This window comes from Salmo salar, chromosome ssa07 (assembly GCF_905237065.1).
Source record: "Salmo salar chromosome ssa07, Ssal_v3.1, whole genome shotgun sequence".
NCBI classification, from domain to species: Eukaryota; Metazoa; Chordata; class Actinopteri; order Salmoniformes; family Salmonidae; genus Salmo; species Salmo salar.
The window spans coordinates 14,069,579-14,097,399 of NC_059448.1; the positions used below are offsets into that span (position 1 = coordinate 14,069,579).

Below are 27,821 nucleotides of genomic sequence, written 5' to 3' on the forward strand. Positions count from 1 at the left end.
GAAGATGTTGAGTGGTTAAGATGTTGAGTGGTTAAGATGTTGAGTGGTTAAGATGTTGAGTGGTTAAGATGTTGAGTGGTTAAGATGTTGAGTGGTTAAGATGTTGAGTGGTTAAGATGTTGAGTGGTTAAGATGTTGAGTGGTTAAGATGGATGAGTGGTGAAGATGTTGAGTGGTTAAGATGTTAAGATGGATGAGTGGTTAAGATGGATGAGTGGTTAAGTTGGATGAGTGGTTAAGATGGATGAGTGGTTAAGATGGATGAGTGGTTAAGATGTTGAGTGGTTAAGATGTTGAGTGGTTAAGATGTTGAGTGGTTAAGATGTTGAGTGGTTAAGATGGATGAGTGGTTAAGATGTTGAGTGGTTAAGATGGATGAGTGGTTATGATGGATGAGTGGTTGATGTTGAGTGGTTAAGATGTTAAGATGGATGAGTGGTTAAGATGGATGAGTGGTTTAGATGGATGAGTGGTTAAGATGTTGAGTGGTTAAGATTTTGAGTGGTTAAGATGGATGAGTGGTTAAGATGTTGAGTGGTTAAGATGTTGAGTGGTTAAGATGTTGAGTGGTTAAGATGGATGAGTGGTTAAGATGGATGAGTGGTTAAGATGGATGAGTGGTTAAGATGGATGAGTGGTAAAGATGGATGAGTGGTTAAGATGTTGAGTGGTTAAGATGTTGAGTGGTTAAGATGTTGAGTGGTTAAGATTTTGAGTGGTTAAGATGGATGAGTGGTTAAGATGGATGAGTGGTGAAGATGTTGAGTGGTTAAGATGTTAAGATGGATGAGTGGTTAAGATGGATGAGTGGTTAAGATGGATGAGGGGTTAAGATGGATGAGTGGTTAAGATGTTGAGTGGTTAAGATGTTGAGTGGTTAAGATGGATGAGTGGTTAAGATGTTGAGTGGTTAAGATGTTGAGTGGTTAAGATGTTGAGTGGTTAAGATGTTGAGTGGTTAAGATGGATGAGGGGTTAAGATGGATGAGGGGTTAAGATGGATGAGGGGTTAAGATGTTGAGTGGTTAAGATGTTGAGTGGTTAAGATGTTGAGTGGTTAAGATGGATGAGTGGTTAAGATGGATGAGTGGTTAAGATGGATGAGTGGTTAAGATGGATGAGTGGTTAAGTTGTTGAGTGGTTAAGATGTTGAGTGGTTAAGATGGATGAGGGGTTAAGATGTTGAGTGGTTAAGATGGATGAGGGGTTAAGATGGATGAGGGGTTAAGATGTTGAGTGGTTAAGATGGATGAGTGGTTAAGATGGATGAGGGGTTAATATGTTCTGTGGTTAAGATGGATGAGTGGTTAAGATGTTGAGTGGTTAAGATGGATGAGGGGTTAAGATGGATGAGGGGTTAAGATGTTGAGTGGTTAAGATGTTGAGTGGTTAAGATGTTGAGTGGTTAAGATGTTGAGTGGTTAAGATGGTTGAGTGGTTAAGATGTTGAGTGGTTAAGATGTTGAGTGGTTGAGTGGTTAAGATGAGTGGTTAAGATGGATGAGTGGTTAAGATGGATGAGTGGTTAAGATATTGAGTCTTTAAGATGTTGAGTGGTTAAGATGTTGAGTGGTTAAGATGGATGAGTGGTTAAGATGGATGAGTGGTTAAGATGTTGAGTGGTTAAGATGTACAGTGGTTAAGATGTTGAGTGGTTGAGTGGTTAAGATGTTGAGTGGTTAAGATGTTGAGTGGTTAAGATGGATGAGTGGTTAAGATGGATGAGTGGTTAAGATGGATGAGTGGTTAAGATGTTGAGTGGTTAAGATGGATGAGTGGTTAAGATGGATGAGTGGTTAAGATGGATGAGTGGTTAAGATGGATGAGTGGTTAAGATGGATGAGTGGTTAAGATGGATGAGGGGTTAAGATGGATGAGTGGTTAAGATGTTGAGTGGTTAAGATGTTGAGTGGTTAAGATGTTGAGTGGTTAAGATGGATGAGTGGTTAAGATGGATGAGTGGTTAAGATGGATGAGTGGTTAAGATGGATGAGTGGTTAAGTTGTTGAGTGGTTAAGATGTTGAGTGGTTAAGATGGATGAGGGGTTAAGATGTTGAGTGGTTAAGATGGATGAGGGGTTAAGATGGATGAGGGGTTAAGATGGTGAGTGGTTAAGATGGATGAGTGGTTAAGATGGATGAGGGGTTAATATGTTCTGTGGTTAAGATGGATGAGTGGTTAAGATGTTGAGTGGTTAAGATGGATGAGGGGTTAAGATGTTGAGTGGTTAAGATGTTGAGTGGTTAAGATGTTGAGTGGTTAAGATGTTGAGTGGTTGAGATGGTTGAGTTGTTAAGATGTTGAGTGGTTAAGATGTTGAGATGTTGAGTGGTTGAGTGGTTAAGATGGATAAGTGGTTAAGATGGATAAGTGGATGTAATGTTCAGTCACAGGACCCAGGCCTACTCTTATATTTGATGTACATTTTTCCCCAGTTCCTTCCATTTGCAGTTGATTTTCTTAGAATTGATGGAAGCCCCCGGCTGGAAGAGGGCCTCTCATTTCGCAGTCTCACATTTCAGTTGTTTTTCCATGCGTTGTAAATCAAGCCATTGGAAAAATATGATTTAATTTTGCCTGGATAGATCTTATGAATCAAATTGTGTTTTTTTGTTCATGTAAATGACCTCTTCTCTAATAACATGTGATTTGCTTAACAAATTGGAACTACGACAGGATATGTAATTAATTGGATATCTACTACTTTGGAATTATGTCTGGATATGGTAATTGTTCCAAATGCTGTTTGTCTAATGTGTACATTCTCTCTCTCTCTCTCTCTCTCTCTCTCTCTCTCTCTCTCTCTCTCTCTCTCTCTCTCTCTTTCCTGTCCTCATTGGCCCCTTTGAAGCAGAAGAGTATGCTGTCTAATCTGTTTGTTTTCTCTCTCTCTCGCTCTCTGCTTCCTGTCCTTGTTGGCCCCTCTGATGCAGAAGAGTATGCTGTTGAAGGTAAGGCTACTATTTATCTCCTACAGGCCTAAGATGGATTCTTCTATGACGTTGGCATCCATATTGGATGGTGGTTGCTGTACATTCTGTTGTGGCCTCCCTCTTGGGAGGGGCATTGTCAGTGCGATTGGACAGCGATTATCGTGACTCCCGGGGGCATAAATGACGCTGTTTTAAAAATGGAACCGCAGCTTTTGTTTCTCTATATAACATTTCCTACTCTTCTCAAAGTTACGTTCTTTTCTTCCTTGGTTTGATTATTTTATTTTAACTATTTATGCATACGGTTTCTCAGTTGGGACTTTATACTCCTATATGTGACAGGGCTGGCACTTGCGAAAGTGATTAATGATTCAACCTAGGAGTAAAATATGTGACTATTATCAAATGCTAATAAGTCGTTGAGATGGAAGTATTTCTAGTAGGACAGATGAACCGTGTGATACTGTTTCAAGTTTCCCTCCGGCTCTCTGTACACCCACCTCCAGCGTGGGAGAGCGGGTAAGAGCCAGGGCTGCCAGTCAGGGCCCTTGGGACCACATCAGCCCCTGAGGCTTGTCGCTAGGCTAGCTCGCAGCTCAGCCTAACATATGGGAAGATTAGCATTAGATCCCTGTCTGTCTGGGCCTGCCTGTCATTTCCTCAGCCGTACCAGGGGGGGAAATGAAGGAACATCAACCGGATCAGTCAGACAGAGGTGGTGCAGCAAGCAGTTTACCGATAACTCCCCAGACACGCCGTTCCAGACGTGTTTGACTCTGTAATTGATAGGCAGGCTGATCCGACCCGTGCTGCGCTGTATGCGGTGAGGTTTGGTGGACGGGGGAGGGGGGCCGCCATGTTTCCCCCTATCAGGAATGCTGGGTGATGGATTACCCCTCTCCCAGGCTGCAGCAAGCTCGCAGGGGAAATTGCTATGGATAGACACTCAAAGTTTTCCCCCAAAACATGAATCAGAGTTTCTGCAGTTGTTGTGCTACCCACCCCTGTGTCTCGGCTCCAGTTTGTTTCATCATATTGGAATCAGAGAGAAGGAGTAGTTCGATTCATCATATTGGAATCAGAGAGAAGGAGTAGTTCGATTCATCATATTGGAATCAGAGAGAAGGAGTAGTTTGATTCATCATATTGGAATCAAAGAGAAGGAGTAGTTTGTTTCATCATATTGGAATCAGAGAGAAGGAGTAGTTTGTTTCATCATATTGGAATCAGAGAGAAGGAGTAGTTTGTTTCATCATATTGGAATCAGAGAGAAGGAGTAGTTTGTTTCATCATATTGGAATCAGAGAGAAGGAGTAGTTTGTTTCATCATATTGGAATCAGAGAGAAGGAGTAGTTTGTTTCATCATATTGGAATCAGAGAGAAGGAGTAGTTTGTTTCATCATATTGGAATCAGAGAGAAGGAGTAGTTTGTTTCATCATATTGGAATCAGAGAGAAGGAGTAGTTTGTTTCATCATATTGGAATCAGAGAGAAGGAGTAGTTTGATTCATCATATTGGAATCAGAGAGAAGGAGTAGTTTGTTTCATCATATTGGAATCAGAGAGAAGGAGTAGTTTGTTTCATCATATTGGAATCAGATAGGAGTGCATATTCCAAATTGTCTTTACTTCGTGAACCCAATTTGAATTGTGACCTGGGTTTGATATGCAGAGAGCAGGGCTGTATAACAGAAACGGTTTGAAGCTGACATTCTCCCGCTGCGTTTGAATCTGAAGATCAGAGACCTGTCCTGCTATCTCCTCCCTCAGTGTGTGTGTGTGCGCTCACGCGCTTGGCGAGTCACGACCGCCCGTGCCGCTGGGGTCACATGTCGGAAGCGCTGAAGCCGTTGATGGGAAAATGTCAGGGTGGTGGTGGGGGCGGACAGCGAAGGGACAGAGGTCATTCGTTTCCACGTTCCCGGCTGATATGCCCTGACGGCTCCTCACTCCGTACCGCGGCCCCTCCAAGCCTGTGTGAGGAGTTAGGAGGGGGCAGCCAGCTACCTCGCTTTGTGTGTGTGTGTTTGTCTGTGATCTTGACTCAGAGGAGCAGAGCGAGGACCCATGCTGCAATGATGTGGGGCGATCTGTTTCATGCCCCAGCCCCAGAGGGACTACCACAGCCGAGGGCCCACAGGAGTGGACGGCAGACCTCTAACCGCCACGACTGCCTCCCAGAATGGGAACAAGAGAGCAGCGGCCCAGCAGACCAACAAGAGAGCCATGGGGGTCCTGGGTGACCATTAACATTCATTAGACTGCATAGCCGTGTCCAACTGGGACACACGTCAGTGACACAGCCACCAGGGGGTCCAGCTGAGAGACTAGCCAGGAATGGAAGGACGTAGGGATTTAAATCTGGTCTGGCTTGTTATTTCATTTGCTCCTTATATTTTAAACTGATTTTGGACCGTGCAGACACTTTGCATTGGTCCAAGGGTAGCTGTTGAAGTTGGGTTAACTTTTTATTCTGGATGCTTTTGGGCAGTTTAAATGTGACAATTGCCCTTGTCTGGTGTTCCAGGTGTGTCCCAGTTGCAAAGCTATTGGCTAAAAGAAAGATGATTCTAATCTGCAGGCTTGTGGCTGTGGTACCCCAGGGTTTACAAAGCATTTGCACAAGTAGCAGGGCTTTTAATTCCCCCCCAGAAATGCTCCAGGGTTGGCTATTTGTTCAGAGCTACCAATGTTTTCTTTGACAAATGGCAGTAATAAGGTACACACTAAAAAACAAAGTCTGAACTTTCACCCCAAGTAATGGGCATTTGTGTTCTCCCAAGTCATGATGTTTTAATTAAGAAGTGAATAAGGACCCCCAGAGATGTGTGTTGTGTATTAGTAGGACACAGATACTTTAGGTAGTTATCTAATGGTTCATCGTCTCATTCGTCATCTTTGAGAATGCCTGGAAGCCAGAAGCAACCTTGCTCCATGGTTTTTGTCCTATTTTTAGGGCCTTGATCCGTCACCATCTTTGGTCTAATTAGTGATAGTGACCGTGCGTGTAAAGGTTGCTGGAGATTGATGAAACGGGGAGACCTTGAAAGCCCGGGGGACAGAGGTGCCCCTGGAACACGGTTGGTTGACTGCGCTGGCAGACAGTGGAGGCAACGCTTGATGATCTGCTGTTTCACTGACCCGTTTTCACTGCTAAGCCAACCCCCACAGTTCTAGCTGCATCAGAGATGGCCAACCAAGCCCTTTTCCTGGGTTTGGCATAGGAAATACACCACCTGCTGTAATGTACTGTACTCAAACAGGCACAGGATTCACATTACAAAGACCACTGACAGATAATATAGCAGATTTATATTTCGAACGATAAAGAAATTGTATCAGTTTACATTTTTGATTCATATTTCTGTTGTTTTGTTCTGAGCATCATACTGAATGCATGGTCAGATAGAGCCAAACAGACAGTGACAGAGAGACAGTACGAGTCATAAAGAATCACAGTACATCCACAGCTACGACACGGTCTGTGTGACTTCCCCAGTGATCTGTTTGGGCTGAGGGACGCACCAAGCGAATCCCACTGCTCTAGCTCACGGTCTTTTATTTTCTGGGACATCCAGGCCAGGAGTTCATCTATAAGCTTTGGGAGTTTGATGTTGAGTGGAGATATGGGATTGCAGGTTGAGTGATGACTGTACTGTAGTTATGGGAGATTAGTCTGGATCATCCAAACCAGATTATGGATTTTGTTCTTATTGCAGAGAAAATAGAGAGAAAAAAATCTATCCTAGATATGTCTGCAGTACAGTGGAGTAAACATGGAAGCAATAGAACATTAAGGTACTGATGTCAGAAGGGCATTAACCTACTTTTGGATATTATTGTTGTTGGAATTTTTTGAGAGTCTTGTCTAAGTTTATATATTTATATGCATATGTATTCAAAGCTACTTCTGAGCTTTGTCTATTCAGTAACTTATTTGTTATGTAAAGCTAAAGATGAACGGATATCTCAGAATTGACTAGGAGTACAGAGAAAAAGACATGTCTTTACAACACGGTATTGAACAACACGGTATTGTACGACACAGTATTGAACAACACGGTATTGACTGCGTTGTACGTCTCAAAACAGTCAATTCAAACAACAATGAAAAAACGATATGGCACGAACACAACGTTCCAGTATGATTACCACCACCATTCTTCTACTCTGTCTAATCTACAGCTACCAAGACACCAACTTCCTTTTCATCTTGTCACGTTCCCCAGCAATAAATGTTGTCGCTCAAACAGAAGAGGGAACTATAAAAGAGTCACTGATAACAACCAAAACAAAACAGGTGTGGTTTTAGGAGGGGTCCTGAAAGACACTGTTGACTAACAACAACTGGAACTCTGAAGACACACTTCAAGACCAAGACACTCCCTCTTCATCTCCTGTACGGCACATTCCCTTTGTTCCCCACAATGCTATTGGTTTTCTCATATTGTCATATCGCCGATATGATGAAACAAAACAAACACATTCACAAACAGTATCCCTCCCTCCGTATTGCCTTTGGAAAGAGCTGGGAGTTATAAGACCTGAATGACGTACTGTACTGCTGCAGAGGCGAATGGAGGGAGGCATTGATCTGCTTCTCCTCTCCCTCCACGTTCTCCCCCAGACCAGGACACTTGAGATAAACAGTGCTGAGGTCCTGGAGGACCACGCTCAACCCATGTCCATTCTCACAGGCAACAAATTCCGCCTTCTCACACACAGTCACACACACACTGTATATCTCTGCTTCTGTGATATCACAGTCAAAAGGCTGAGCAGTGGGCACTCCAGTTGTGAACAGCAATTCCAAATGAAACGTGTGCGTGTGTATGTGTGGCCTTGAACGCTACTCTATATTGATGGAGCTACACTGCTTTAGGCTTTCGACAACACTGCCAATGCCATGTCTGTAACGTCCATAAACTGTACATGGTCTCACTTCATGTTGATTAGGATGACTTCTGCTGGCTCTCAGTTCGCTAGCCTTGAGATTGCCATTCAGACAGATGCCCACCCTGTGCTAAGATGGCTGCCGGTCGAGTGTGTTGCTGCCTATTGGGCCAGGGCCCACAGTGGGAAGAGAGGCCATGGTTAGATCCCTGCATACAATATCATTGGGGTGCAATATAGGCTGCATCTATCTATCTCAGGGACTCACACATTGTTATAATGGAAGCTAGTGACACATTTCACGTCATCAACAAAGTGATTAACACCCTGGAAATGTATTTCAAGAGTACTGTATGTCAATGTCCAGTATAACACCTTAAGTCTTTATCCAATTTGTCATGATTTCCTGAATGCGTTATGTGATTCTACGTATTCTCAAATGGCATTTGTGCTATTCCCTGAATGTATATGCTTCTAGCTATTTGAGACAGTAGAAATGCTCTGCTTGAAATGGCTCTGATTTTGGAGGGATTTTGTTCCAATCCCCAAGTCTCCCCTCCCCTGAGTGTATTCAAATGAAAATGTGTCTTGCTTCATTTGCCGTGCCTAGGTGGATTCGAAGTGAATTAACAAAATTAACATAGTCTTTTAAGTGTTTCCCTGAGGAACAGAGGTTATGGGGCATTTGGAGTTGATATTGTATTGTCTTTAGTTTTGTCATCTTCCATCGCTTAAATTTATGCCCCGTCAGGAATGCAATCCCTGTAATCCTCTCTCTCTCTCTCTTTCTCTCTCTATTCATCTCCCTTTGGCTCTTACACTCTGTCCTATTCTCATGTACTGTATCTTCCAGGATATCTATCCATCTACCTGTATTCCTAGACTTTCTTCACCTTTTTAATCTTCCAATTCATTACATTTTCCTTTTCCTCCCTCGACTTCATTCCCTCTCTACCTCCCTCTCTACGTCGTTCCCTCTCTACCTCCCTCTCTACGTCGTTCCCTCTCTACCTCCCTCTCTACGTCGTTCCCTCTCTACCTCCCTCTCTACGTCGTTCCCTCTCTACCTTCCTCTCTACGTCGTTCCCTCTCTACCTTCCTCTCTACGTCGTTCCCTCTCTACCTTCCTCTCTACTTCGTTCCCTCTCTACCTCCCTCTCTACTTCGTTCCCTCTCTACCTTCCTCTCTACGTCGTTCCCTCTCTACCTTCCTCTCTACTTCGTTCCCTCTCTACATCCCTCTCTATGTCGTTCCCTACATACCTCCCTCTCTATGTCATTCCCTCCCTACCTCCCTCTCTACGTTGTTCCCTCTCAGGTCCAGCAGATAACATCTTAGGTTGTTGCTAAGAGGCTTATGGGGATGCCTCAATAGAGGGAAGTGGATTGCTCCTCTATTGAGTTGAAGGAGGCAATCTGGACAGGGCACACAATGCTAAGGAGGTAGGAGAGGAGGTGGTTCTAAGGAGGTAGGAGAGGAGGTGGTTCTAAAGAGGTAGGAGAGGAGGTGGTTCTAAGGAGGTAGGAGAGGAGGTGGTTCTAAAGAGGTAGGAGAGGAGGTGGTTCTAAGGAGGTAGGAGAAAGGTGGTTCTAAGGAGGTAGGAGAGGAGGTGGTTCTAAGGAGGTAGGAGAGGAGGTGGTTCTAAGGAGGTAGGAGAGGAGGGTATTCTCCACCTGAGTCTCCCTAATGGAGCACAGCTTAATTAACATGTGCTGTACATATTACCTAAAGTCCCAGTGCAGTCAAAACCATCATATTCCGCCCTTTATCATAGTGTAATGGTAGTTTTCGTAATACAACTCCACAATCCTTTAGTCCAGATATGGCACAGGAGGTTGGTAGCACCTTAATTGGGGAGGAAGGGCTTGTGGTAATGACTGAAGCGGAATGAGTGAAATGGTATCTAATACTTGGTTTCCATGGTTTCCACGTGTTTAATGCCATTCTATTTACGGCTTTATTTAGCTACGGTGCACAGTGTTCCAAATAATACCCACATAACATCCATGACACACTTATTCAAGTATGCCAGAGTTCAATAGGTTACACAATAAGGACTTTTGCTTAACTCTGCCCTCGTCGAACACAGTTCACACACAAATGACATTACTCTATCAAAATGATCTGTGCATTACCCAACGCCCACTCTAATATCCTCCCATTTAACCTTGATACAGTAGTACATGTTCTTTATAATGGGGGTAAAATCGAGCGTGCAATTTCATTATGCACTTTTACGGTCTGAATGATTGAAAATATCATCAAAGAAGCAATCAGTGTAGCTGTTCAGTAGTACATAAAGCAACGGAGGCCTCTACGACTATGCATTTATGTTATTGCGCAACTCCATTGAAATATAGTCATGAAAAGTGGGTCTGTGCTCTTAAGAGGTTAAGGCAGCCTTCACAAAACGACAGGTCTAAATTGGCCGTCTTTTGTCTGGCGCGGCGCGAGGAGCATCCTTAAAACACATATTGACTGGCTTGGTGTGTCTGTTATGGCAGGCGCTTTGAGGGGCGCTGACACTTTCCTATTTTCTGCCTGACACTCCTCGTCACTTCCATAACCAGATTTGTCCATCCATGGCTCAAGAAGACGGAAGACAGCCCGAATTTCTTCTTTCTCCCCTTTTATTTCTAGTCTTTCCAAAGTGGGAGAGGACAGCACTGTGTGTGTGCCCTACAGTACCTGCATCCATTTTGGAATTTAGTTATGATGCGAAATGCCACTGACAGGTATCCTAGAAGTCTTTGCCTGGCTGTGTGACACATGGAGAGATTAAACTTGGGCTCGAACAGAGAGGGAGAAAGCTCATCTCCTACACACTGAAGGGTAGAGTTAAGAAAATAAAAAAGACCCCTCTCTACAGGGCTACTAGTCAACTATGTCGACATAGGGCCACAGAGAGAGAGAGAGGGCCACAGAGGGAGAGATAGGGCCACAGAGGGAGAGATAGGGCCACAGAGGGAGAGATAGGGCCACAGAGGGAGAGATAGGGCCACAGAGGGAGAGATAGGGCCACAGAGGGAGAGCTAGGGCCACAGAGAGAGAGAGAGAGGGAGAGAGAGAGGGAGAGAGTGAGGGAGAGAGATTCCTCTACTGTGAAGGTTACGTTGAACTGAGTTCTTCTTAGAATCCCACATTGGTTCTGCACAATGTCCCTACAGCAATACACAGGAAGTGGGCAAATATTCAATTTAAGGAAATGCAATGGCATTGATTGCGCTTTTCCTTGGATGGAGTTGATGGTTATTTTCAGCCTAGCCATAAAGGCTAGATCAGGGCACTCCAACCTTTTTCCTGCAGAGATGCAGTCCTGTAGGTTTGAACTGGTTGATAAGGTGAATCAGGTCAGTGACATCTGGGGTTGGAGCGGAAATGTACAGGAAGGCCGCTCTCCAGGAACAGGGTTGGAGTTAATACCTACAGGAGGGTCGCTCACCAGGAACAGGGTTGGAGTTAAAACCTACAGGAGGGTCGCTCTCCAGGAACAGGGTTGGAGTTAAAACCTACAGGAGGGTCACTCTCCAGGAACAGGGTTGGAGTTAAAACCTACAGGAGGGTCGCTCTCCAGGAACAGGGTTGGAGTTAAAACCTACAGGAGGGTCGCTCTCCAGGAACAGGGTTGGAGTTAAAACCTACAGGAGGGTCGCTCTCCAGGAACAGCGTTGGAGTTAAAACCTACAGGAGGGTCGCTCTCCAGGAACAGGGTTGGAGTTAAAACCTACAGGAGGGTCGCTCTCCAGGAACAGGGTTGGAGTTAAAACCTACAGGAGGGTCACTCTCCAGGAACAGTGTTGGAGTTAAAACCTACAGGAGGGTCACTCTCCAGGAACAGGGTTGGAGTTAAAACCTACAGGAGGGTCGCTCTCCAGGAACAGCGTTGGAGTTAAAACCTACAGGAGGGTCGCTCTCCAGGAACAGGGTTGGAGTTAAAACCTACAGGAGGGTCGCTCTCCAGGAACAGCGTTGGAGTTAAAACCTACAGGAGGGTCGCTCTCCAGGAACAGGGTTTCAGAGCCCTGGGCTCGATGCTGGACTGGAGTTCGTAGTTGCATGCCCTCACAGAACGATATTCTCGTCATGTATTTAGCTAGTGGCACAATTGTGTATGGGCAACGGCAGTGAAAGACAGGTGGCGGCGTTCAGAGAAATGGGCTGGTAAAATGGAGCTCAATAGGCCACCCAGATGAATGGGCCTGAATCAGAGGAGAAAATGGAAAAGCAGCTATTCTCTTTCATCTTCCCTTCATCTATCCCTCCATCTATCCCTCTATTTTATAATGGAAAACGAGTAACACTTGAGTGAGTCAACATTTTTGTCTCCATTCAGGCCCTCCCTCTTTCTGTCGTTAAAGGGGAGAATATTCTAGAGGGATTTCGCTGGTAATGGCAGTTGATTGTGGTATTTTTCTCCTCCCACTCTCCTCCTCCCCTCCCCTCTTCCCTCTCTTCTCCTCCTCTTCACTTTCTATTCTTTTACTCCCAGTCGCTGGCGGTCCGCATGAAAATGTGGAGGGCAAATGCAATATGATGTGACCTTAAACACAGATCAGATTCAATATTTCTCAAGGGACCTCATCTCTGGTGTTGGAAAGAAAATGGTGTTGCTAGTAAAATGGCTACCAGTATTCGGTCGTCATGGGTACTATAGGATTTGATTGAGCAGATTTGACACTTTTGTTGTGTTTTTGCGTAGGAGTTCTGCTTGGTTATAGGTGTGTGTACGCTGTCATAGAAATGCTGGAAGGGAAGACTTTACCTGATGCACTGAATCTCAGCAAGGGTCCACCCACCTGCAAAGATTTACCCTCAGACACACACACTCTCTCTCTTTCTCTCTTTCTCTCTCTCTCGCTCCCTCCCTCCCTCTGTTTAAATCCTGCCTAAAGCGAACAAATAGCAACTCCCCTCGGCTACAGCCTCCTCTTCATCTGAGAACCCACGTATGATGTTTAATGTGATCACACCTACCATTTACAGGGCTTGTTCTAGACTTAAAGTTGCGATGAATAGGGATTTCAAGTCTTATCAAATAACATGTACACAACCAATGTTAAGACGTGCCCTCCTTCTAACGTACTGGGTGTCGTAGACACTGGTGAAATAATGAGGGGTTGATTTGAGCAGGGACCTCATGGAGGTGCTTTGAAAAGCCTTCCTGACTGACCCCTACTGGGTAAATGAACCCTGACCCGCTCCCTACTAGGTAAATTAACCCTGACCCCCTCCCTACTGGGTAAATTAACCCTGACCCCTCTCCCTACTAGGTAAATGAACCCTGACCCGCTCCCTACTGGGTAAATTAACCCTGACCCCCTCCCTACTGGGTAAATGAACCCTGACCCCCTCCCTACTGGGTAAATGAACCCTGACCCCTCCCTACTGGGTAAATTAACCCTGACCCCCCTCTCTACTGGGTAAATTAACCCTGACCCCCTCCTTACTGGGTAAATTAACCCTGACCCCCTCCCTACTGGGTAAATTAACCCTGACCTGCTCCCTACTGGGTAAATTAACCCTGAACCCCCCTCCCTACTGGGTAAATTAAGCCTGACACCCTCCCTACTGGGTAAATTAACCCTGACACCCTCCCTACTGGGTAAATTAACCCTGACCCCCTCCCTACTGGGTAAATTAACCCTGACCCCCTCCCTACTGGGTAAATTAACCCTGACCCCCTCCCTACTGGGTAAATTAATCCCCGAGCTGACAAGGTAAAAATCTGTCATTCTGCTCCTGAGCAAGGCAGTCAACCGGCACCGAAGACGTGGATGTCGATTATGGCAAACGCCCCGCACCTCTCTGATTCAGAGGGGTTGGGTTAAATGAGGAAGACACATTTCAGTTGAAGGCACTCAGTTGTACAACTGACTAGGTATCCCCCTTTCCCTTTCCTTTACTGGGTAAATTAACTCTGACACCTTACTAGCCAGCTAAGTTAATACCATCAGCGCTAACCGTGTTGGAGGCTTTTCCCTGTGTGTGTGTGTGTGTGTGTGTGTGTGTGTGATATTATATGCCAGGTTGTGATTTAACTGTCATTTTTTTTACCTTGCTAGATGTGTTGGATGTCAGGCTCAGAAACATTCTCCATAGCTGTAGTGTTATTCCATGCTGTGGATTTCCATTATAATTGGTTGGTTGATGTCTTCCTCCTTCGGCATTGAATTGGCCTTGTACATCGTTTCCATGCACTTTGTCTTAACATTGGTTGTGTACATTTTATTTGATAAGGCTTGAAATCCCTATTCTTTGCAACTTTGAGTCTAAACCAAACGAAATGCAACAGAATGTTCTGTGGAATACACAAGTGGAAGTGGGGAGGTGTGTAGGAAGCGGATTAAACTGTCACGCCTCACTGTGAGGAGTCGACCTCAACGGCTTGATCAATGTCGTCCAGGCACAAGATAATAAACTGGTTAAGTCTCTCCCCAATGGCTTTAATTGAACAAGTACATGTCTCTCACAAGTCCATCTAGGCAGAAGGCCTTCTGGGAATTGGTTGTTTTGGATTGGGAGATCCAGTCCTCGGTCTCCTGGTAAAGCAACTTAATCAAGAACCTGTAACCCCATCAAGGCTTCTCAACGTGGACACGAGAGGCTACTGGAGTGGAGCATCAAATGTGTTTGGATGTGATTGTTTTGGCATTAATAGTTGGTTTGTTTTAAACCAAATATTTAATCAGAATGATTTCAGGTGGTGCCAGAATACACAGTAACTACAATTAGTCCCAGTAATGTTTGTATGAACTGTTGGCATATTCAGGTGCTTGTTTGATCAGCCTGGAGCTATGGCAGTCTGTTTGTGTCTAAGGCAGGGCTCTCCAACCCTGTTCCTGGAGAGCTACCCTCCTGTAGGTTTTCGTTTCAACCCCAGTTGTAACTAACCTGGTTCAGCTTATCAACCAGCTAATCATCAGAATCAGGTGTGCTATATTACGGTTGAAGTGTGAACCTACAAGACGGTAGCTCTCCGGGAACAGGGTTGGAGAGTCCTGGTCTAAGGGCTAGCCCCTGCCTTCTGTCCACTTACGACAAACAAGTGGCTAGCTACTGTATGTCCAGGGTTGGGTAGGTTACTTTCTAAATGTAATCCGTTACAGTTACTAGTTACCTGTCCAAAATTGTAATCAGTAACGTATTACCCACATTCTTGGATTACTATCCCTTTAAGAGGCATTTGAAGAAGAAGACAAAAAGGATCCATTAAATTAATTTGGTTTGTCAGCATAGTGGTCTCTGACTTCTGGTCAGAATCACTTGGACAAACAATCTTTTAACCTATGTATTTTTTTCAATGTTGAATTCAATGTGAGAAAACAGAATGGTGTCATCATGTATTTTTTCTCTCTCGCAACAATCCTTTCTGAATTTAAAAGTAATCTAACTAATCTGATTAGAATATTTTAGCTGTTAACATAACTGATTACAGTTAGTGTTTTTTACTTTAAATTTCATATAATCAGTTACTGTATATGGCTTTTAATCGTTCAACTTTTCAGGGCAGCAACCAAGTCCTCCATTATCAAAGACATTACACTAACTGAAGAGAAGTATCAGTGGATGTCAAGTACAGTCTGTCATCGCTGAATCAATACATGAACAAACTACACATTCTGTGCCCGTGCAACATTTTACATTTTAGTCATTTAAGAGCAGACGCTCTTATCCAGAGCGACTTACAGTAGTGAATGCATACATTTCATTTCATGCATTTTCTATTTTGTTTTTGTACTGGCCCCCCATGGGAATCAAACCCACAACCCTGGCGTTGCACACACCATGCTGGCGTTGCAAACACCATGCTCTACCAACTGAGCCACAGGCAAGGCCTACCATTATTCAGGAAAACACAACTAACCAATTTTTGTCTTTGCTTCTAAAAGAAGATTCTTGCAGAAGTTTATTTCAAAAGGTCCTTTAAGGAAATAGCCTTTTCTGAAGACAATAGGTCGAAACACATCCTTGATTTAGAGAGATTCTGCAGAAGTCCCAACTGGACATTGACACCCCTAGCAGTAAATAACTGCTCTCTCTACTCCTATAGCCCAAGCAGTAAATAACTGCTCTCTCTACTCCTACTGTCCTAGCAGTAAATAACTGCTCTCTCTACTCCTATAGCCCTAGCAGTAAATAACTGCTCTCTCTACTCCTATAGCCCTAGCAGTAAATAACTGCTCTCTCTACTCCTATAGCCCTAGCAGTAAATAACTGCTCTCTCTACTCCTATAGCCCTAGCAGTAAATAACTGCTCTCTCTACTCCTATTGCCCTAGCAGTAAATAAGTGCTTTCTCTCTACTCCTATAGCCCTAGCAGTAAATACAAAATCCTTTACATGTGCCTTATTCAGTGGTTCTCCAAACCATTGTCCTGAATCTGAGCCCTATCTAGTACATGTGATCATGGGGGAAAAGGTTTTCTGACCTTTTCGGTAAAATGTTAGGCTAAATTAGTTGTCAGTCGCCGGACGTGGCAGCCATGCTAAAGCTTCACACTGAGTGAATGTTCTCTATGACAGCCTACCTGACTTCTAACCTTTGAGGTACACAGAGAAGTAGAACCTACAGTGAGGGGAAAAAAGTATTCGATCCCCTGCTGATTTTGTACGTTTGCGAACTGACAAAGAAATGATCAGTCTATAATTTTAATGAGAGACAGAATAACAACAAAAAAATCCAGAAAAACGCATGTCAAAAATGTTATAATTTGATTTGCATTTTAATGAGGGAAATAAGTATTTGACCCCTCTGCAAAACATGACTCAGTACTTGGTGGCAAAACCCTTGTTGGCTATCACAGAGGTCAGACGTTTCTTGTAGTTGGCCACCAGGTTTGCACACATCTCAGGAGGGACTTGGTCCCACTCCTCTTTGCAGATCTTCTCCAAGACATTAAAGTTTCGAGGCTGACGTTTGGCAACTCGAACCTTCATCTCCCTCCACAGATTTTCTACACAGCCTTCCCTTAGCTCATTGGTGAGCTTTTTCTGTTCACGGGTTGTTTCAAAAAAAAAAAAAAAAAAAAATGTTCACTAGCTCATGGGATTAAGGTCTGTAGACTGGCTAGGCCACTCCAGGACCTTAATGTGCTTCTTCTTGAGCCACTCCTTTGTTGCCTTGGCTGTGTGTTTTGGGTCATTTTCATGCTGGAATACCCATCCACGACCCATTTTCAATGCCCTGGCTGAGGGAAGGAGGTTCTCACCCAAGATTTGACGGTACATGGCCCCGTCCATCGTCCCTTTGATGCGGTGAAGTTGTCCTGTCCCCTTAGCAGAAAAACACCCCCAAAGCATAATGTTTCCACCTCCATGTTTGACGGTGGAGATGGTGTTCTTGGGGTTATAGGCAGCATTCCTCCTCCTCCGAACACGGCGAGTTGAGTTGATGCCAAAGAGCTCCATTTTGGTCTCATCTGACCACAACACTTTCACCCAGTTGTCCTCTAAATCATTCAGATGTTCATTGGCAAACTTCAGACGGGCATGTATATGTGCTTTCTTGAGCAGGGGGACCTTGCGGGCACTGCAGTACTTCAGTCCTTCACGGCGTAGTGTGTTGCCAATTGTTTTCTTGGTGACTATGGTCCCAGCTGCCTTGAGATCATTGACAAGATCCTCCCGTGTAGTTCTGGGCTGATTCCTCACCGTTCTCATGATCATTGCAACTCCACGAGGTGAGATCTTGCATGGAGCCCCAGGCCAAGGGAGATTGACAGTTCTTTTGTGTTTCTTCCATTTGCGAATAATCGCACCAACTGTTGTCACCTTCTCACCAAGCTGCTTGGCGATGGTCTTGTAGCCCATTCCAGCCTTGTGTAGGTCTACAATCTTGTCCCTGATATCCTTGGAGAGCTCTTTGGTCTTGGCCATGGTGGAGAGTTTGGAATCTGATTAATTGATTGCTTCTGTGGACAGGTGTCTTTCATACAGGTAACAAACTGAGATTAGGAGCACTCCCTTTAAGAGTGTGCTCCTAATCTCAGCTCGTTGCCTGTATAAAAGACACCTGGGAGCCAGAAATCTTTCTGATTGAGAGGGGGTCAAATACTTATTTCCCCCATTAAAATGCAAATCAATTTATAAAAATGTTGACATGTGTTTTCTGGATTTGTTGTTGTTATTCTGTCTCTCACTGTTCAAATAAACCTACCATTAAAATTATAGACTGATCATTTCTTTGTCAGTGGGCAAACGTACAAAATCAGCAGGGGATCAAATACTTTTTTCCCTCACTGTAACTCTGAGCTGGTGGTATAGTTCTCTTCCCTCTGACATCATGTCTCAATGACTCAGCGTTGTTACTGGGAGATTTCAGTCCCTGTTATGAAAGTAGAACACAGCAGGAGGACTGCATGCTAAACACTAACAAAAACCATACCCAAAGAAACACAGCATTATGGGCAATATGTCTGTAAGACGATGTGGCATGTAGGCAGTGTGCAGAGAACAGAAGTGTTTGGAAAGTTGAACAAAAACAAACTGCTATTCATTTGTCGAATCTGATCCCTTAATTAAGGGAAAAGTTTTGATTTGTGTGGCGTTCGATCCAACAGGACACAGTCCCAATTAGGTAGCCATCCATATTACGAAACCATTTTCCCCCGTTTAGTTCATCTAACTAACAGTAATCCACCACTGAGCCACCAGCCCCCGGAGCGCCTTACTATTCATTACCTTACATAATGGCTTTTAAAATAAATACCACCACATTCACTCAATGAGCATTAGTTATTGCTGCATAGTAATCAGGCACTTGAGCGTGTGTGTGTGTGTAGGTGTGTGTGTGTGTGTCCACCACCAGATTAGCTTTTTCAGACGGCCATTATGAAGTGCCATGATGTCCAACTCTTTATATAATGGGTCGGCAACATATTCAGAACAGATGTCCTTCTTTTTATTTTGCTGATAAATTTGGTACACGTGATTGCGTTCTAAAGTATTGCACATTGTCTGAGATTATCACCTACGTTATTGAAGACAGAGACACCACACCTGTCTGTCTGTCTGTCTGTCTGTCTGTCTGTCTGTCTGTCTGTCTGTCTGTCTGTCTGTCTGTCTGTCTGTCTGTCTGTCTGTCTGTCTGTCTGTCTGTCTGTCTGTCTGTCTGTCTGTCTGTCTGTCTGTCTGTCTGTCTGTCTGTCTGTCTGTCTGTCTGTCTGTCTGTCTGTCTGTCTGTCTGTCTGAATGTTTCCTTAAAGGCATAGCTAAGGGGCCAGCAAGGCATTTCTGCTGAATGTCCGGGACCCCCACTATCTCTACTCTGTCAGCGTTGAGTTGACATTGAGATGAAAAGTACTACTACAGTGTAGTTCAGACCTAATATTCAGTGTCTCTCTCCTAGACTTCCCAACCTCTGACTCGTGTTGCGTCCGTCTGTCCTTGAGGCTTCCTTTGAAGACAGAGCTGAAGAAAGAATCCAGGGTTACTGACTGGAAGTCTCTCTAACATAATATACAGTACAGAACAAAATTAACACAAGGACATCTGAACACCCTGTTCAGACGAGGTCTTCCTTAGCCAGTCGATATTTTTTAGAGTTGAGTAATTGAATTTTGCCTGTTTGCTGCAGCTTGGGTTAATCGTCCTGTGCAAGAGGAAATCTGTGGGAGGTGAATACACGTTTCTAATTAAAGGGTAACGAGGGGAAAGCAGGAGTGTTGGAAGGGAGCACCGAAAAATGTAAACAGTGTGACAGTGTGACTTGTCCTCCATCTCCTCAGCTGATGGCTTCCTCTGTTACTATGAAGATGAGAGTTCTATGATCTTGGTCAAATGGAAGAAATACCATAGAGTACGCATGGTAAAATGGACAAGTTGTAATGGAGTGTATAGTACCTGTAGAGGACAGATATTTATAGGAGGTAGATAGTGTTCCTGTTCTTTCAATTGCTAAAGGAGTAATCAAGAGAAAACACACCTTTTGGGGGGGGGGCTAACAGTGCACATACAGTACAGAACAAAATTAACACAAGGACTTCTGAAAATATAAGAATTTAAAGTCATACGAGATGGCCAGATACCAGGGTTCCAACCTGTATACAGTATGTACACGGCATTAGCATATTCATTCTTTCTCAGTGATTATAATGTACATAATGCCCTGTATTGCCTACTTAAAGCTAGCAGTAGGCCCCCCATTACTGATTGTGCTCTCTCACCCTCTTGATGCAAAGACTGTGTCACACAGAGCAGTGAGTTCAACGAAGAGAGCCAGAGTCAATGTTTATTTTACTTTCAGGAAGTTAAATTCCAGTCATCATGTCTTCTTCCATTCCATATCTCGGGCTATTATGGCTCCCTTTTGCTCGCTCCCCACCCTCTTCCTCTCTCCCTCCCTCTTCCTCTCTCCCCTCCCTCTTCCTCTCTCTCCGTCCCTCTCTCAATCTTCCTCTCCCTTTCTCCCCCTTCCTCTCCCTCTCCCCCTTTCTCCCTCTTCCTCTCCCCCTTTTCCCCCTCCCTCTTCCTCCCTCCCTTTCCCTCTCTCTCTCTTCCTCTCTACCTTTCCCTCTCTCTCTGGCTAAGTTCAACATTGACTGTGGGCTAATAATTAAGGACTATGATCGAGCATCGGCATAAATGTCATCCATTTTTGATAAGGTCTCTCTCCTCCCTCCTCTCCCCATTACACACAATGAGGGGTGGCTGTAATCAGCATTTCGGAAATGCAGGCAAATAATTATTTACTCAGATAATGGCAGTATTTATACAGGCGACGGATGGGCTTGATTTTGTGATATGATAAAAGCAACACTGATTAGGTAATGACATATTTGGATGCCTATCAGATATATTCCCCCTACCCAGCCTGTTGATATGTCATAGTCAGGCAGGTTATATTATCAGTATAATTTACAATACACACTTATAAACATGATCTTACCTACATAGCCTATGAAACGCTCTGATCTCTTGATTTACTGAAGGTCAATGGAAACAGGTTTAATATCCTTATCGTGTCCCCATACATACAACATAATATAATAAGTCAGACGCCTTCTGCTAACACAAGGTTGTCTGGAGTAGACTAGCTTGAATAGCTATTCTCACTATTTCAGAGTCCCCCTGTAAAGTGGCCAGACCCCATTTCTGGAGGGCAGAGGCATGTTAAAGGGAACGTGGATTCACAAATGAGATCATCCTGAACACAGTGTTATGGAGAGGACGTTTAAAGATTAGCAGCAGAGACGTTGAAATGGCATCTGAAATTAGACGGCGGAATTCACTCGGGTCACATTGAAATGTAATGATATTTGAGGAACGGATTAAGAGTTTTTAAACAAATGGTGCACATTTAAAATTGGCCCTTGGAATACCTTCAGCAGTGCCTGGTTTGAGCAATTGCTCCGTCTGTATAACCTTGGAAGGAGAAATAATGTTGCCTCTGCTGCTGTTCAACATAACAAGATTGAAGTTCATCAGAATACACTCGCGCACAGAGGAGAGAGTTTATTCATTTTCATTTGGCTGACCCAATTGGACTCTATTCCCTTGTTTTGACAATTGTGCCACAAATGGGACCGATGCCTAGAACTCACACAAGTCTTCTGAAATGAAATCCCTGCCAATGCAAGGCACTGCAATTGGATGATCACATGATGCAACCGACTCTTGTCACAAACAATTCCAAGCAAGATACAGTAAATGGATAACATTACAGCAGGAAAACCTGTGAAGGGCCAATTCTGAGTTAGACAACACTGGCCATCGCCGTGTGATAGTAAGTAACAACCACCCATAGTCTATGTCACCCTTCTCTGTCCTCCACTTTATTCTATTTGTCCTCCTGCTGTCCTGTCTCTCTCCATAGCCCACCTCAGAGGAGGCTGAAGCAGCGCCGGCAGATGTAGCCGTTCCCTTCGAGTGACACGCAGACACATACACACCCTGGGCCCGTTGCCCCTCCCCCCGTGGGCCCCCGTTTGGCCAAGCTGTTTTTAATTCTCTGCAGGCAGACGGGTGGATAAATTGAATGATTGGAGTGGCGGAGTCCCAGGTAACAGGGAATCTATCTCTGCCTTGGCATCTCTTTCACTTAGTCAAAATGAAGAGGTTGTTGGTGTTGGTGGTGTTGAAGGGTAGGGAGGAGTGTGTCATGCCTCTTCGTGCTTTACTGATTGGCGATGAACGCCTGTTTAGGAAGCTGTTTGGAACCCTGGAGAAGGGAAATGGAAGGGACATGGCTTTATAGTTGTAGTGTAGAATACTGGCTGAGTTATTTTATGGTATTCAACTATCGTAAGTGATATTCAACTAATAACTCACAAGGTGTGTGATTTCAGAACCGTACCCATGTTCTGGGTCTCTTTACCTTTGTAATGAACCAATATTGTTCTGTGTTGCCAAGATGTGGGTTGACTCTCCAGTTCACAAACAATCACACGTAATCCCAACACAAGATTACAATTAAAGTGGTTTCAGAAACCTGTCTCCTTTTAGATGTGGCTTTATCTCACCCCGTTGCCTACCTAAGACCCCTTCAGTGTAATTCTGTAAACATTGTGGAGTTTATTGGCGCATTAATTTCCCCAAGCAAGCGTTAAACCACCGATATGCAGATAAAGACAATAACTATGTACATATTTATCTACAGTAAACACAGCATCTCCGTAAAACCGTTACCCTTTTGGCGTTTATTGCCTTCGCACAGCTTTGCTGCTCTTGCCAGCACAGCATGAATGGAAATAAAAGCTCACATTTATGCTTATTGCAATCTGTCTCACGTCAATGGAAAAAATAGAGCTGGCGACAGGTGGTGATATTTTTTTGTATGCTGGAGCGAATCCAAAATGGCCCCTGCCCAGGATGTGAACTTGTTTGTTTACTAGTTGTTGTGTATAAGCTTTTCTTGGCCAGATGTCAGAGGCTTATGAGGCAGACTGAGGAGTTTTGGTGTGTAGACTAGACCCACTGTGCAAAAACTGTTTGAATCAACGTTGTTTCCAAGTCATTTCAACCAAAAAAGTTCATGTGATGACGTTGAATCAATGTGGAAAACTGATTGGAATAGCAAGAAGTCATCAACGTAAGAGAATGTTCAACCTACTTTTAGCCTAAATCCAATGACGGAGTGACATCTCAACCAAATGTAAATCAAAACTACACGTTGAACGGACGTCTGTGCCCAATGGGGAGGCAGGGTTAATGTAGGCAGAACAGGGCCTACGTTTAGATGGAGAGCATGCCCCGAGCCAGGTCAGGATGGACCCAGCCACCTCTCTATTTCAAGTGAACTACATTGATCGCTGTTCTCTGGAAATATCGATCCCCAGTTGAAAAAGAACAAGAGTACCGTTATCTGTCTGTGATCTGACCGACCATAACCGCTAGGTTTGTTGGTGTGAACCCAAACACCTCAGTGCTGTGCCCTACCTGTGACATGTTCCAGGTACAATTGGTAACATTTATTGTCAGCTTCGATCTTTATATTCAAAGAATGACCTTATGTTCATCCTTTACCTAAATATGTTGTTCAAAGGAAACTTAAAAGCATGCATATGATGTGCCTAACAAGTGCTAGCAGTTCGCATTCTACAGCTAACAATATAATCAATGTAATACTTTACAGCTCCTTATGACAGGCCCCAGACGACACTAAAATAAATGGAATATATTTGTTTACAAGATAACAACAGAAGCCGGCAGACGGTCTCCAACAGCCATTAGTGTAGTAAACACCACCAAAGACCCTGAGGAGACCAATTGACCTGCTATTTACTGCCCTCCTGCTCTTTACTGTGGACAGAAGACATGCCAAAATGCTGTAGCTTGTTATGGATATTTATCTGTTTTCAACGCTGGCCAGACAGTGAGCGGCCGTAGTCCCACTGTGTTTCACTGATACTAGGAATGTTTATCAGAAAACTGGTCGGTAACACTTTATTTGGATAGTGTGTAGAGCATCTACAGATGGACTACCTACAGACTATCAATAACACTTCAACTAACTATCTACTAACACTAACCCTAGTTCTAACCCTAACCTTAACCCTTATCCTAGTCCTAAACTTAATTCCAACCCTGACCTTAATCCTTACCTTTATTCTAAACCTAACCCTAACCCTAACCCTTACCTTTAATCTAAACCTAACCCTAACCGTAACCTTTATTCTAAACCTAACCCTAACCTTAACCCTTACCTTTATTCTAAACCTAACCCTAACCTTAACCCTTACCTTTATTCTAAACCTAACCCTAACCGTAACCTTTATTCTAAACCTAACCCTAACCTTAACCCTTACCTTTATTCTAAACCCAACCCTAACCTTAACCCTTTCCTTTATTCTAAACCTAACCCTAACCTTAACCCTTACCTTTATTCTAAACCTAACCCTAACCTTAACCCTTACCTTTATTCTAAACCTAACCCTAACCGTAACCTTTATTCTAAACCTAACCCTAACCTTAACCCTTACCTTTATTCTAAACCTAACCCTAACCTTAACCCTTTCCTTTATTCTAAACCTAACCCTTACCTTAACCCTTACCTTTATTCTAAACCTAACCCTAACCTTAACCCTTACCTTTATTCTAAACCTAACCCTAACCTTAACCCTTACCTTTATTCTAAACCTAACCCTAACCTTAACCCTTTCCTTTATTCTAAACCTAACCCTAACCTTAACCCTTTCCTTTATTCTAAACCTAACCCTAACCTTAACCCTTACCTTTATTCTAAACCTAACCCTAACCTTAACCTTAGCAAGCAGTTGCTTATCAACAGATAATGTGTTGACAGTATGACCATCTGTAGAGCGTCTACACATGGACTATCTGGACTATCCAAATAAAGTGTGATCAACTGGTCAGATCTCCAAAGTGCAGATAGAACCCCATTAATATGCAATAGACAAAATAGATAACTGTCTATGTTGCACAGGACATCTGACTGTAATGCACGAAGTAATGTATTGTACTGAATGTGTCTTTTGTATGGAACCCATATAACTTGTATGCAGTGGCTGACTAAGGCTTATGGACAAATGTACAGTACCATATATGACCAGATTTCTCTATGTGAGCTTAAGTCTAATTTTGTGATTTCCTTTTTTAAAATGTTTAATGAAAGTACAAACTCAGAGCATCAAAATGGTATATCACGTACACTGTATTTGGAGGAAACATGGGAAGGTTATCTTGCTTTGAAAGTTTATAAACTTGTAAAATCACTTAGGAGACAAGTAGGAGAAAAAGACCTTGCATATTTTGCTGATATTTTCACACAGGGAAGAGCCCATTCTGTTACCGACCGAAGTCTGTGACATGACAGACCAATCAAGATTCAACTCTCAGCATGTCCAGCCCCTCATTATCTCAGCCAATCATGGCAAGCCAGGAAAGATCCTGTCTTTCTTCCTATATAACTCAGTGCTTTCTCCTTGGCTAAACTCGTAATTTAACGTTTGCATTCATATTTACAGATCATATACACATTTGTTATTAAGGTTCAAGTTCACATGTTCAAGAAGGCATTTCTGCAACAACAATTTTATTTATATATTTTTTTCAAACTGCCCTACTCTGAAGTAGGCAGTAGAGCTAAATGCCCAGCAGTCAGGCTGCTGACATCGCTCAGAAACACTAACTGAAAGTGGTGACAACATCAGCCACCGCTTTGTACACACGTCACTACAGACCACACATTGTACAGCAACACCATAGGCACTCCTCTCTCCTGTACACAGGTTAGGACACCAAAGCAACACCGTCTTTCGAGTCTTTTCACCACCATGATTAAGTCTTATGGTAAAATGTACTCTAGGGTGCAAGTTAGCATTTCGTTGGACGGTGTATACCATGTGTCTCCTGTACGTACGACTACAGTAATAAAACTTCAGTCAGGGATAATATTGCTGTACAGTGTCCATATTAGGAACAACACCAAGTGATTCTGGCACAACTTCCATGGATGTGTGTCCTAATATGGAAACCGTAGTTGTAACAAGGTTATTAGCAACCTTCTCTCTCTCTCTCTCTCTCTCTCTCTCTCTCTCTCTCTCTCTCTCTCTCTCTCTCTCTCTCTCTCTCTCTCTCTCTCTCTCTCTCTCGGAAGCAGGCGGGCAGACCTCTGTGTGACCAAATAGTGTTTTACAATGTGTCGTAACACTTCTGTACAGGCAACAGACCTCCTCAGTGCTCTAACGCGGCCCATTACATTTTCATATGGCCTAATAAGACCTGAATATCTAACCCCAGAAAGAGAGAAGCCTTTCTGAATTATGAATCAGCCAGGTGAGAGATATCATGATGGAATGGCATTTTCTGTGAAACACGTGCAGCAGACTAGAGGATTTGTAGGAATGTTTAAGAGTGTTTGCGGCTTTAAAGCATTTAACGCCAGTACTTTTTTTTAAAGGAAGGCCAGAAAACCATTTGGGGAATTATCTTGCCCTCCCTCGACTCCCTCCATTTCCCTCCCTCTCTCTGCCTCTCCATAGGCTCTCACACTCTCTCTCTCCCTCAGCGTTTCTAACACAGCCTTTCAACTCTCTCTTTCAGATATAATTACCACCATTATGCTTCATTACAGCAGTCTTAGGGCTGCTGGAGGGTTTATACACGACTTTGCTTGCCACAGCTCTTTAGCTACATGAAGACGGCTACTCTATTGTACAGTGGGAAGGATGCTATTTTAGAAGCATCATTTGTCATAAACCTCCCCTAGACCATCAACCTGATTGCAATGTGTTTTGAAAATAAACTCTTGCATCCAATGTTTTATGTTTCAAATGGGTAGTAAACTGTGGGGCAAAAAGGAATCACACTCAGAAACTGTATTCACATTCTCACCGTACTACAAGACTGTTGTTTTGGATTTACTCCTGGCTACAGTGTTTGATTGAATAACCGGAATAACCATATTATGGACATTTGGTAAATTTTTCTCTGGATGAATCTGTTCTCCAGTGCATGGACTTGCCCTGACAAAATGATCACTGGAGCACTGCAGATTCATTGTATGAGATCATTAGGAAATCAATTGATTAGTTGATAATGCTAATGGAGAAGAAATCCTCTAATGTTGCTTGCTGATTAGCTGGATCCAGACTAAAATCACCAGGTTGTTCTACAGTTCTCATATTCACAGTACTAGTTTCTGTTAACCGCTGATGCCTCGTGCAAGTTCAACGTCATGTATGTGGTTGTAAAGTTCCCAGGTTTACCAGAAATCTCAGTTGTAAGATTTCCGGAATAAGAAGGGAATTATCAGGAAATCTGGAATCCACCAATCGGGATTTCTGTAAAACCATCCTGTGAATTGCGGGAAAGTTAACCCTAGTACTGTACTAAAAGGACACTGGTTCTGTTCTCTCTTTAATGACGTCTGATGGCTTTGATATTGTATCAACCTTAGCACAACACTTATCCACCTTGTCATGAGGCTCAAGCCTCTTGGTTTAATGGCTGATTCACAGGGAACCAGGATTGAGTCCGTTTCACTACCCCAAGAATTTGCTACAATGTCATCCCCCTGTTTGTGAGTGTTAAAACTCTGAACTTTAAACTGCTGTCAAATTACACTATTCTCAGAGGTAGCAGTCAGATGTAGCTAAATGATGACATGGCACACTTAGCATTCAGTAGAGTCTCTCTCTTGTGAATGCTATTAACAGTGTAGGTGGTTGACGTCAGTGAGAGAAAAGCCCAAAATAGATGTGGTGAGGTTCTGTAAATAGGACGTCTGCATACAACTGTATTCTGTTCTCCCTCTTCATCGAGTCTCTCAACAGACTGACACCTTTTCCTTCTCTCATCCTCTTACTTTCTCTCCCTATCCTGAACTTGACTGTCTCAAATCCTCTCTTTCTCTCTCTATCCTGAACTTGACTGTCTCACATCCTCTCTTTCTCTCTCTATTCTGAACTTGACTGTCTCACATCCTCTCTTTCTCTCTCTATCCTGAACTTGACTGTCTCACATCCTCTCTTTCTCTCTCTATCCTGAACTTGACTGTCTCACATCCTCTCTTTCTCTCTCTATCCTGAACTTG

At 43.6% G+C, this 27,821-nt stretch overlaps 1 protein-coding gene across 7 annotated transcripts in view; it reads left to right on the forward strand.

Moving 5' to 3' along the window:
* Positions 1 to 27,821, forward strand: part of LOC106608688 (neurexin-2) — a 1,106,898-nt gene that overhangs the window by 207,713 nt on the left and 871,364 nt on the right. For all 7 annotated transcript variants that reach the window (XM_045721575.1, XM_045721576.1, XM_045721574.1 and 4 more), the window contains exon 3: positions 2,935 to 2,952. In XM_045721575.1, the coding sequence (XP_045577531.1) occupies positions 2,935 to 2,952 (18 nt within the window). The remainder of the gene's footprint in view (positions 1 to 2,934; positions 2,953 to 27,821) is intronic.